The sequence below is a fragment of the Quercus suber genome, unplaced genomic scaffold (genome assembly GCF_002906115.3).
Source record: "Quercus suber isolate HL8 unplaced genomic scaffold, Cork oak 2.0 scaffold_280, whole genome shotgun sequence".
Lineage (NCBI taxonomy): Eukaryota > Viridiplantae > Streptophyta > Magnoliopsida > Fagales > Fagaceae > Quercus > Quercus suber.
This window is the reverse complement of record NW_027069736.1, coordinates 245,247-258,016: the sequence shown is the minus strand read 5'-3', so window position 1 is coordinate 258,016 and position 12,770 is coordinate 245,247. Positions and strand designations below refer to the sequence as shown.

Genomic DNA, 12,770 nt, shown 5'->3' with positions numbered 1-12,770 from the left:
TAGGCCAGGTATGCATTTTATTTGAATTAATTGATTGCCAACTTCACCTACCTTTAGTTTTTCAAAAAAAAAAAAAAAAAACTTCACCTACCTTTGTATTATGTGTGCCTTTTTCTAGCTTGTTCTCCTTTTCCTCGACAGTGAGCTTTGGGTGGGTTTAACTTTAAACACTACAGTATTATTTTAGTAGCAAATCCAATAATTGTGCTTTGATGATGTCATTTTCCTCTTTTGTTGGGTAAAGAATATAGGCGTAAATGCACTTTTAGTCCCTACATTTTGACGTTTTTCCATTTTAGTCCCTACATTTTATTTTTTCCACTTTTAGTCCCTAAAACCAATTTACGTGTTCCATTTTAGTCATTTCCGTCAGTCAACCGACTGAAATTGCTGAGGTGGCAACCAGAGCAATTAAAATATTATAAAAATGCCACATCACCTATGACACGTCAACATATAAATTTTAAAAATTAATTTTTTAATTTTAATAAAATTAAAAAACATAAAACAAAATTTAAAACATAAAAATACGTCAAATTTGAATCAAACACAAAAAAAACCCAGAATTTTTCTCCAGAAACAAACGCACAAAGAACACAGTAGCAAGCATAAATCTCCCAGCCAACCCAAAATGAAAGAAAATCAGAGTTCAAAGAGTCTCAGCAGAGCTTCGCTCTCTTCGGCGTCAATGTCCTCCCTCACATCCGCCTCGTCGCTCCACACCAGTCCCCGAAGCAATCGGAGCAGATGGACCAAGGCGATTTCTCACGACTCGCCGAGTCGATGGCCAATTTCGTCCAGGCCAAGACCAAGCTCAACGTCAGTCTGATTCACCGGCCCCCGTTCCTCTCCACCAAGCAATTGGGCTTCAACGTGGTCGCGACCCTGGTTTGGATCCCCTTCGCGATCAAGAAGATCGTGAAAGGCAAGACCTTGCTTCACGATCCCAAGCTCTGGCTCACCGGCTTGGTTTTCGATTACTTCTTCAGCTTTCTCTTTGGATTTGGGTTTAGATAAAGAGATGGTGGGCGCTGGGTTCGACTGGGTTTGTTGGGATTTGGGTTCGTGGGTTTTTTTTTTTTTGGCTATCTGATCTGAAATTTTGGGTGGTTGGTGATGGTTTGGTTGTTATTTGGGTGGTTGATGGTGGTTCTGGGTGGGCTGGTGGTGATTTCTGTCAGGGTTTGTGGGTGGTTGGTGGTGGTTTCAGACTGGGCTTGTAGGTTGTTGATGGTGGTTTCGGAGTGGATTTGTCGGAGGTTGGTGGGGGTTTCAGAGTGGGTTTGTGGGTGGCTGTTGTGGCTGCTTTTCTTCCCAATCTTGATTTTTGGGTGATCAGTGGTGGTTTGTACAACTATACTTGCATTTCATGTGTCTTGAGAACTGGAAATTTTTTTTTCATTTTACCAGAAACAAACATTGAAAAATGAGTTCCACTGCATTTTCAAGTACACAACCATTGTAAAATGAAGATGTTTTACTGAAAATGTTTCTCATTTTGGTTTGGTTGGGTGATTTATGCTTGCTACTGTGTTCTTTGTGCATTTGTTTCTGGAGAAAAATTCTGGGTTTTTTTTGTGTTTGATTCAAATTTGACGTATTTTTATGTTTTAAATTTTGTTTTATGTTTTTTAATTTTGTTAAAATTAAAAAATTAATTTTTTAAATTTATATGCTGACGTGTCATGGGTGATGTGGCATTTTTATAATATTTTAATTGCTCCGGCTGCCATCTCAGCAATTTCAGTCGGTTGACTGACGGAAATGACTAAAATGGAACGCATAAATTGGTTTTAGGGACTAAAAGTGGAAAAAATAAAATGTAGGGACTAAAATGAAAAAACGTCAAAATATAGGGACTAAAAGTGCATTTACGCCAAGAATATATGTGTGAGTTGTTCTAGCTCCTAGACTTTTTCCTTTTTTAATTCAAGAAATCATATTAAAAAAAAACTATGGCAGTCCTTGATCTATCGAGGTGTTTCTGTATGCTTAAAAAAGAGTAAGAATGTATGTTGTGGATGTAACATTCTCTTTACTTATTTGTGGAAAATTATGCAATTAGCATGATTCACAATTGTAGGGGCCTTTTTTGTTGTGTGCGTTGGGCTGGGCTGCCTCCCGCGATAGTAGGCCCAAGTATTCTGAGTAAGGGAGTTGAGACCGGTCCAACTGCAACTCAATTTGGTCCGGCTTGTGCGCAAACATTGAGTCCAAGTTATCCTCTGTTTCTGCCGCAGAAGACTTTTCTCCAGTTTCTACCGCAGGATTAACTTTTCTGCCGCAGAAGGAACTATTCTCCAGTTCTGCCACAGGTCTAACTTTTCTGCTGTACAGCAAGACTTTCTACCATGCAGTAAAATCGTCTGCTGTGCAATAAAAGTTTCTGCTATCTGCCTGCTGTGCAACAAAACTTTCTGTCGTGCATTAAAGCTCTCTACCGTAAGCCTTCTGTCGTGCTTTGAAGCTGTCTACCGTGCTTTAAAGACTTCTACAATGTGAATGACCACTTTTCGTTTTTACTGCAGAAACACTTTTCCACTTCCTTGGCCTGGCTTGTGCGCAAGCCACACCACGTCTGCTAAAGTCTGTTTATAAGCTCACAGCAGACAGAGTTATTGTTAAGAGGTTATGGCAGACAGACAATATATAGAAAACGTAAAGAAAATGCAGTCACTATTTCTGCCACAATAAACAAGATAAATAACTTAAAGGCCTCGCTTTTAAAGAATAACAATTAAACAAAGGATTAGAGCGGGATTATTAGAGTAAAAAGAATGAGTCTGCCACACCAAGTATCACCGCGGGACTCTAACCAGGGAAGGGAAAACTGCTCCTTCAACGCAAGTAACTTCAAAGGAGAAATTAATTGCTTTGAGAGGCCAACCCCAAATGGTATATGCCCGGGTATGAGTCGTTTTTTCCTCCAATAGAAAGCAAGGCTATTGAGGGAGAGAGGGGGTTAACCCATTTAGGTGCATGCCTGCCATAAAACACTCTGTTTTTCCTTCTTCCTACTCTGTTCTTTTGTTTTATCTTTTCTCTATATTTTCTTTCTTAGAATTCTTGCATTTCTTTTCTTTTTTCCTTTCTTTCTTTCTTTTCTCTTGTTTTCTCCTCTTTGTTTTCTCTTTTTCAATTCCCCTCTCTTTGTTTTTTCTTCGAATTTCTTTTTTTGCCTCTATGTTTTTTCTTTCCATTCCTTCCTCCCCCTTTCCTGTACACAGCTACAGGTCTCTTATATAGAGCCTGATGTGACCAGTTTTACTGTTCTAGCCCCTTAATGGCCTTTGTCTGATATGGGAGCCTTTTGCCGACCACTTATCGAGTCAATGGCCTTGCTTTGAACTCAATGCCTATCTCAAAAAATCTTGTCGACATCTTTCGTTTCTTTTCTTTTTTGAGATCTTGAATTTATGATATTAAAAAAAAAAAAAAATTATTATTATTATTATTAACCAAAAATAAAAAGGGCCCAAGTATGCAGGGTAGGGCCCAAAATCTTAAAGTTGAAGCCCGTTTCTCTATCTCAAAACAGAAATGAAAAAGAAAAGTTGCCTATATTATTTGCCTGTCTTTTTATTTTTTTGAGAATGATTTGCCTATCTTTTTAGATTTCCATGTCATGAACCAATAGCAAATATTGATTATTAATAAATGAAATATAGCATGCAATTTGGTACCCAATCACTGATTTTTGATCATTGTTCAAACCTAATTTTTTGTTGCGTGTGTTACCTTAAAGTTTAGTGAAGGTTTCTTAAGAGATAAGTAATATCATCAACATGCATTCCAAGTCATAAATGCCCTCACGTGAAAATTATACACCATAATAGTTAGGACGGTCCAAAATGTATTAAAAGATTGGAAAATTGGAACTTTGAGATTCTTGCTTTATCTTTTGGTAAAAAGGAACTAATTATATAAAGAATTTAAAAAGCTAGCTTGGGACTTTAGGCTCCATGACTTTTAAAACCACAAAAAAATGGTTAAACTTAAAGGGCTTACTAAACATATAATTTCATCGTTGATGTCTTGATGCTGCGAAAGATTGCCAATATATTGATTCGGATTGATGCAATTTTTCTTATGGGCCAGGTATGCATTATATTTGAATTAATTGATTGCCAACTTCACCTACCTTTAGTTTTTCAAAAAAAAAAAAAAACTTCACCGACCTTTGTATTATGTGTGCCTTTTTCTAGCTTGTTCTCCTTTTCCCTGACAGCAAGCTTTGGGTGGGTTTAACTTTAAACAGTACAGTATTATTTTAGTAGCAAATCCAATAATTGTGCTTTGATGATGTCATTTTCCTCTTTTGTTGGGTAAAGAATGTATGTGTGAGTTGTTCTAGCTCCTAGACTTTTTCCTTTTTTAATTCAAGAAATCATATTAAAAAAAAACTATGGCAGTCCTTGATCTATCGAGGTGTTTCTGTATGTTTAAAAAAGAGTAAGAATGTATGTTGTGGATGTAACATTCTCTTTACTTATTTGTGGAAAATTATGCAATTAGCATGATTCACAATTTAAACTCAATTGCATAATACTATTTCTGTTACTTCTATGCTAATATTCAACATTAAACTGAAAACGATTATAAAAAAAGAAAAGAAATAAAAAACATTAAACTGGAAATGGTTTCAAAATTTATGGTTTAGACTTCATAATTTTTCTTTGACCTATTACATACATGTTAACAAAATTGGTATTTCACCCTTTATTATTTATCAAATGTTGAATGGATGACCTCTGTATAAATTGGGAAGAATTTTTTTTCTTTCTAGATTTGTGGTTTAAAAACAGGTCTGTGCTTTCTATGAGGAATTTAGGAGGATTTTGCCTGGACAATTGACATAGAATGTGATGGTAGGAAGTTGAAACTGGCATTGTATTAATATACAAATTTTAAACGGATTAACTGCTTTAGAAAATGAGTTGTTTAATCACTTTATCGTACTTTCTCAAAAAAAAAAAAAAAAATCACTTTATAGTTTATACCATTAGAATAAATAAATAAAAAACCCTCAAATTCTTATTATAAAAAAAGTCAATAAATTAAATTTATAATCCGTTACCATATAAAGCCATTACTTTGAACTCAATGCCTATCTCAAAAAAAAAAAAAAAAAACTATTTACTTCATTATTTTTTTTCATAAAACTTTTTTAAAAATTCAGATAATTCTTGATTCTCAAAAAAAAAAAAAAAAAAAAAAAGTACTTAATTATAAACACCATGCCAAGTATTAAAATTTAAAAATTTTGTAGGCCCCTTTTTTGTTTGGATTTTCACCACTGCAACCTCTCTTTCTTTGATGTCTTCTTTAATTTTCGTTTTAATTTCTCTTTCTCAATTGCAAATCAAGTAAAATAAGGAAAACTCAAAATATAAAACGAACCCAGTCCATCTTGGATAATAGAGAACTTGAGATAGAGAATTAGAGATGGACCCTTCTGCATTATAAAACGAGGTCCATTTTGTAAAACTTGACCCAACTGTGAGTTACAAAATTAACATATCTTGGAACTCAAACAAAATCCCAGCAAAGAATTCATTTGCAAACACATGCAATGAATCAACTTCTTGGGCTGATAGCGAGGTGATGACCAAAAAAAGAGACATCTTTCATGACAGGTTCTGTATTAGTTAATAGTTACACTTATTTTTAGTTCAAATGCATGTTGGGCAAGAAAGTTAGCTTGTAAAAAGAAAAGAAAAAGCTCCGCAGTGCCATAGTTTCCATTGGACGGTTACACCTCTAGACCATGCTTGATTGGTTTTGGCCTTTTGGGCCTTTTTCCAGATCTCATTCGTCAAGTTACTTTATTCGTTATTGCTTTTATTTTTCTATTATGTACGAGCTGCAAGGTCTTGTTCTTTATTTATATATTTTCTAATTCTTTATATATTTATTTGTGCAAGGACATGAAGAATTGTAAATGCATTCTCTTATCAATTAAATAGTACTATTAGTATCATTAAAATCTTACTTTATCATTGGCTTTTGAAGTTAAACGAATCCACTTCAGACTTGTGTCCATATTAGAGCAACCGTCCCCTAGATGAGAAGTAGGGTATTATGTATCCTTCCATGGTAGAATATTGATTAAGAGTAACCCCATACACTGAACTTGCACAATAACCTTGCTCACATGATTAATCAAACTTGCAAAAATATTCTAGTCATTCAATGACTAGAATGACCTCTCAAGTTTCTTGCGTTTTGCCAAGTTAACAATATTGGACTATGTGAAGTCCAGTTGTGTTCGATTTGAATTGAGACCCAACTTAATATAAAAATGCTAAGATTTTAATGAGATTTTTTTTGCGGCTTAGTCCATCGAGCATAGGCTTGGGCGGATAAACTCAAGCGTATTGACAGATAAAAAAATTGTATTGCTGCATCTTGTATTTTTCTTTGTGAATAGTAAAATCACTGCAACTTTGTAAATTTAGGCAAATTATCGTACCACATAAATATTGTCATGTGTAATTTTTTTCTTTGGTGCATATTTTTCTCTATTTTTGCATCTCACAGCGCTTGGAATTTCATGTATATTCCCTACAAACACACCATTTGAAAAGATTTGTGTTGATCTCACAAGACACCAACCCCCCACCCCCATTTACTTTTCTGGTGGGGGAACTATTCTCACAATAAGGAAATTTTTCTTCTCTATGCCTGTCTATGACTCAAATGATCCTAACTCTGTTCTTAAGTTTAACTCATAATTTTTGTCGACTTAGTTAAAGGAGAAAGGAGCATACATTCAGTACCCATACAAACATTAAACCTGAAGGATCTTATACATTTTGACAAGCTGATATACCCAAAAAATAGTTTCATAATTATTACTACCTGATGCTCTAGCAAAGCATGCATCTGGAAGTTCAAACAAAATGCCAACGGATTTCCATTACCCTCAGTTCTCTTTCTTCTCCTCTTGGTCCACATCATATTCATCATCATCGTCGTCGTCGTCATCTTCATCAAAGTCATCATCATCATATATGCTGCTCCGTGTAAGTTTGCTGAGCTCACCTTTCCCATCATCTTCACTTAGAAATTCCAGCCCATATTTTGTATCTCGGTGTTTAACCAAAAGCCAACGCAGCAACCTGTCTTCCTTGTTTAGGTAATGCAGCTCTTTGTTGATGTTGGGCGTAGCCATCATTGTCATCTGCATTAATTGGCCCTGTAGCATGTAGAAAAACAAAGTATGTTTATTGTTTTTTCATAAAAATGCTTTTGAATTTTTTGGTAGGTAATAAATAAAATAATTCTAATTTAGATGCCAAGAGGCAAGAGCTTTGTAGCTCAACTGGCATCTTTTAGTATTTCTAATAAAGATGTTCAAGGTTCAAATCCCCCCTCCCCCATTGTAACTATCAAATTATCAAATAAAAAAATGCTTCTAATTTAGACAATCTTCCCCTTGTTAAAAAAATGGACTATAAAGTTCAAGGATACATTTGAGAATATAAAGATATGGATTGCAAAAACACCTACCTAGAATGGGGTATATGTACAGAAATAAAACTAGCTAAACGTATAAACAAAATTTCTGCATTGATACACCCCCATGAAAAACATCATGCTCAAAAGTTCCAAGAGATTATAGAATAAAGTGCAAACAACCAATGTATAATGATTAGATGAGTATACCATTGAAGTAATTCTAAGACATATGGCCCCTCAATGATTTTAATGAAAGATGCTAAAGATTACAGCCATCAATTCCCTTTAAACCATTTCTCAGAAGAGTGTTTTAAAAAAAAAAAAAAAACCAGCTTAACAGAGGCAAAGAGTTTAGCAAATTAAGCAGCAAAATTATTAACTCAAGTTTTCTTCCATTCTGATGTTTTTCTTTCACGAAGCCAAAAAGATTCAGGACTAGTCAATTTAGTCCTTGAACTTCATTCCAGTCTGTCTACCTTATAAATATAGGTCTGGTCAAATACTTAGAATAAGAGTTATAAGACCATGTCCTGGAAAATAGCTTTCAAGATTAGTGTATTAGCATGAAAAATTTAGTCAGCAATGATCTATACAAACTTTCCTACATCATGAAAAAGTGCAAATAAAATCTCCAGTAACTCAATTATTAGCAAAGAATATTTTCTTCTCAACCTTCTGAAAGAGAAAGTAAGGAAGCCCATTCCAGGACTCCAAAGAAGATGTACAGAATGTATAATGTAACTCCAGAATTATAATGACACAATGACAGTAACAAAGAAAATCAATGTGTCTGGATTCTGAATTTAAAAGCTTTTTTTTTTTCCCAACGTTCACATATATTTAAAAGAAATAGAACACAAACAATACATTCAACCAGGCATGCACATCCCAGATCTGTTCTGCTAGTTGTATTTGGTCAAGGACTCAATTAATATACTCTATTTTTTGAAAAAGAAAAAAGAGAAGGGGGGGGGGGGGGTGGGGGAGGCATGCACATCCCAAATAGAAACAAATGCTTTGACATGAAGAAAATATAAGTCCAACAAAAAAAAAAAAGGATAAAAAACCCTAGAAGATATTAGTCATGCTAATTTGAAAGAATTGGAGCTTCAAGGTGCATCAAGCCCCTGGAGGGTTGTCATTCCTTCAGATTTGGGAAGGGCATTGTTTATTCTTCATAATTTTTTGGGGGAAAGCATGTGATGCAGATATTTCATAGCACCTACAAATGCTCCAGACAACGTCTACACAAATTTTGGAACTTTTGTCATGAGGATTGGCTCCCTTACCCTCTATGGGGCCAACCAACTAGCATTTCAGAAGTCCAACCAGTTAGAATATTTTATTAGACAGAAGGAACACTCATATGCGAGCACCCTTAAAGAACTTAAGTACACAGAACATAAGTTCCACACCATATAAAAAAAAATCAGACAATAAAAAGGTCAGAATAGTGTAAATCCACCTGGTAGTATCTCCCATCAAGCTTTTTAATGCCATAACCCAATTGAACATTTCCAAATGACTTCATATCAGCGAGAACCCCATTTCTTCTGTAAACGTGTTTTCCTATTCGGGCAACCAGTTCCATTAAAGCCTCCTTCTTCACATGGGGCTTCAACAGAAGCATACAATCATAAAGAGGCATGTTTCTCTTGTGCTCTTGTGCTCTCGTGCACCTGAACCGGTAATAAATAAAATGTAAATAAGCGAATACTTTTTTGAAATATAAAAAAGTCCTTTCAATTTGCATTCGAATCATCTTAAAAATGGTTTCATTCTTCATAGACTAAAACCAAATTTACCCACAAGATACTGAAGCTGCAATAATAAGCTAGACCTTAATACTTTTTTTCATTTTGATTGGTAAGTTACTCACACGCCTAGTACATCTTGAACCCACGACCTCACTCTCCATCCCATTATTAGGGAAGAGGGAAGTGCCAGTCAAGCTCATTGGCTAGACCTAAATACTTTAGACTAAAATACTTCAAATCTGTAAAACTAGAAGTAAAAGAAATTGGGCATATTAAACAAATTCCCCCAAAGTTTTAGACTTGTTTTAAACCCTGGGTTATCTAACTAGGAAGCACTGATAATCTGATACTAATATGGGAAACGTATATGATATGATATGGACATAGCAATATGTAAATTCTTGAAAATTTAGGTTACATTTTTTTTTTTTTTTTTAAAGTTACATCAACAGGGGAGGGGGGATTTGAACCCTGGTCTCCTCATAAAGGAGTGTGGGCAATGCCACTGAGCTACAAGAGTCCTGGCTTAAAATTTTAGCTTACGGTAATGCACAAATACTTTAAATGATTAATATATATATATATATAAATATTTCAAGTATGTAAACTATGTATCACACTAATTTTTACTCTAAAGGATTAAAAAAAAAATGAAAAAAATGCGCACAACATGTCTAAGAATAAATCTAATCAAGAAACTATTAGCTTCACACAGAGAGAGAGAGAGAGAGAGAGATTATAGAAGTATCATGTGGTATCTAAGAGCATCCGTATTGGAAACATATCCAACATGGATATGGCTACTAGTTTGAAGTATATTTGCTTCTTAGTTTCTAATTGTTGCAACTAAACCCTATCATTTCAAAGATGCTACAAATTCCCTATAACTACAAGGATGGAACAATTTTCCTTTCCATTATTCCCAGTTAATCTAAGCTAATAGAGAGCACGTAAACTGAAATTTTCACGGACACCTTTCAAACCCTTTTCTTGTTCTTACAGCTGAGTGCTCCTATTGTTAAAAAATTCTAAGAGAACTTTTCACAAACACCTTTCGTACACATTTCACAATGAACCCACATCAAACAGATACAAGCAATTATCGAATTTTTACTCAGTTTTCTCGGCAATCAAACAGGGGTCAAATCAAGAGAAATTTAGAGAGAGGGATATTTTTGAAAATTAAAACACACAATACTCCTCTGTTTGGATGCCAAGAATACGAAGGGAAAAAGTAACAGAAACCAAACGAATTGCATTGCAAGAGAAGCTTACAGTAGATTGATGATGATTCTCGTTTTCGAGGTGTGAAGCAATTCCTCCGTTGTCTAGAGGAGAAGTTGACTGCCGGAAATCCTGTGTGTACTAAAGGAGGACGACGTGGAGCTGAGAGCTTGAGATTTAGAAATGGGCTCAGTTGAGAGAGACTGAGGCGGGTTGAATAGGGTTTTTGGGGTTTTTCTTTTCTTTTCTTTTCTTTTTTTCTTCCCTTTTAGATTTATCATATATATATATATATATATATATATTTAAAGTTAACCGATATCCAAAAGTGCAGTTTTGTTTTTGGGGTTTTTCTTTTCTTTTCTTTTCTTTTTTTCTTCCCTTTTAGATTTATCATATATATATATATATATATATATATTTAAAGTTAACCGATATCCAAAAGTGCAGTTTAGAAAATACTTACAAATTTTTTACAGAAAATACTTACAAATTTTTTTATGTAAAAAATAAGGGTTGGGTTCAAGTTACACTTGGTGTAACTCTAAGCAATGTTACACCGTCCAATAATTTGTTATTGAATTAATATTTTAAAAATCTAACCGTTGAACAACATATTCTATATGTTCTTAACATGTATGCCAATTTTCATATTAATCGGATGTTATTTACCATTAGATCCATAAATTCATATTTTATGTATTATTTTAAATTACAAAAACTTGAATTTTAACAATTGATTAATGACATGTCTATTAATCTTTGATCACCTTGAAATTTTGCAAGCATGAAGAATATATTAAGATAATATAATCTAATGGTGAATTTGTCAACATTCGCATCCAATTAAAAAATATTGAGTGGTGTAATATTGTTTAGAGTTACACCATGTGTAACTTGAACCTAACCCAAAAAATAAATTGATTTGTTTAACACAAAATGTATCAAAACTTTCTTAAAATATTTATGAAAAATGCTAATGAGTGCCCTTAGGGCACTAATTAATAATCCATTTTAAAAAAATTTTGATACAACTTTTATAGAAAATGAAAAAAACTGTCAAAATATTAATTACTTTTTTATCATTTCTCATAAAAACTTTCTTTAAATGGATTATTAACTAATGCCCTAAGGGCACTCGTTAGCATTTTCCAATATTTATTCTCAAATGTCCAAGGCACCCGTTAAATGAACTTTCTTTTTTATTTTTTTTATTCTTATTTAAAAAAAAAATTGATAGGATTTAAAAAAAAAAAACTTGTTTACTATTAGTGCAGCGTTTGGATGAGACAATAATTAAGTTTAATACTCATGTGCACTTGACTCGATAAGTGTTCGACACATTCACATCCTAGCAATTTTAATACATTATTAGATATAAGCACTAAATCAAGTTGGTTTTGGTTCGAGTAGCAGGTCAAGTTCTGGTTCACAAATGACTTTTTGCCAACCCTACTTTGATTTATTCAAGGACATTGTATAGTTTGTTGACTTGTTCTCGTTAACATGAATTCCATTAAGAGCAAAAGTTCAAAGGATCTATCTTGACTGAAAAATACATGAATCATTAACCAATTTTGTGAAGAAGTTTACCCCAAAAAAAAAAAAAAAAATTGTGAAGAACAAAAAAAAATTAAACAATAAAGGATTAGTCATTTTAGGGAGAAGACAAGTTAGATTTTTTAAGTCCATGGGTACCACATAATACCAATGTTAGACTAGTAAAAGCTAAAAAAGACATACAATTGAGACTCTTGAAATCCTAAGTGTTGCTCAAAAACCTTGTTGCTATCTTATACTCATCAACTAATAAACTTCATTCTCTCCATTTTCACAGTTTTTACGCCTTAAAAAAATATTAGAAAAAGTGAGATATAATTTTGATATCAAGTTAGAATAAGAAAATATAATGGAGAAGTAGAGAGAACAAGGTATACTTTTTATGACGAAAAGTTTCAAAGCTCTTTGTAGTTTGTATGTTACAAAGAACCCATCAAGTAAGATTAAGATTTATAGTATATATTGATGGTGTCACCAAAAAAGCCAACTGCTAAACTCGTCCATATAGCTCGTCTACAGGAAAACAACTCTATTTGTTGTAAGCTCGTCCATCCATCTGTCCAGGTGGACGAGCTCGTCCTAGGATTCACTCGTCCATCAAACTAGTAAGATGGACAAGGGTCCTGAAAATCTCCTCTGCACTCGGCTTGTCTATTAGAATGTAACCATTCCTCCTTGGAAAACGGGTATAATCAATGGAATCCAAATGAAGTAACCTCCAAAGCAGTTATGAGAATTACCTCAGAATCTTCCGAACTACACAACGCT

At 33.9% G+C, this 12,770-nt stretch overlaps 1 protein-coding gene across 1 annotated transcript; it reads right to left on the bottom strand.

Annotated features, from left to right (window-relative positions):
- Positions 1-6,722: 6,722 nt before the first annotated feature.
- Positions 6,723-10,705, bottom strand: LOC112017247 (uncharacterized). The gene is made up of 3 exons (XM_024049717.2): positions 10,494-10,705; positions 8,927-9,140; positions 6,723-7,198 (listed from the first exon to the last, which is right to left on the bottom strand). Exons 2-3 carry the CDS (start codon positions 9,107-9,109, stop codon positions 6,926-6,928), a joined length of 456 nt encoding a protein of 151 aa, XP_023905485.1. The 5' UTR covers positions 9,110-9,140; positions 10,494-10,705; the 3' UTR covers positions 6,723-6,925.
- Between the last annotated feature and the right edge of the window lie 2,065 nt (positions 10,706-12,770).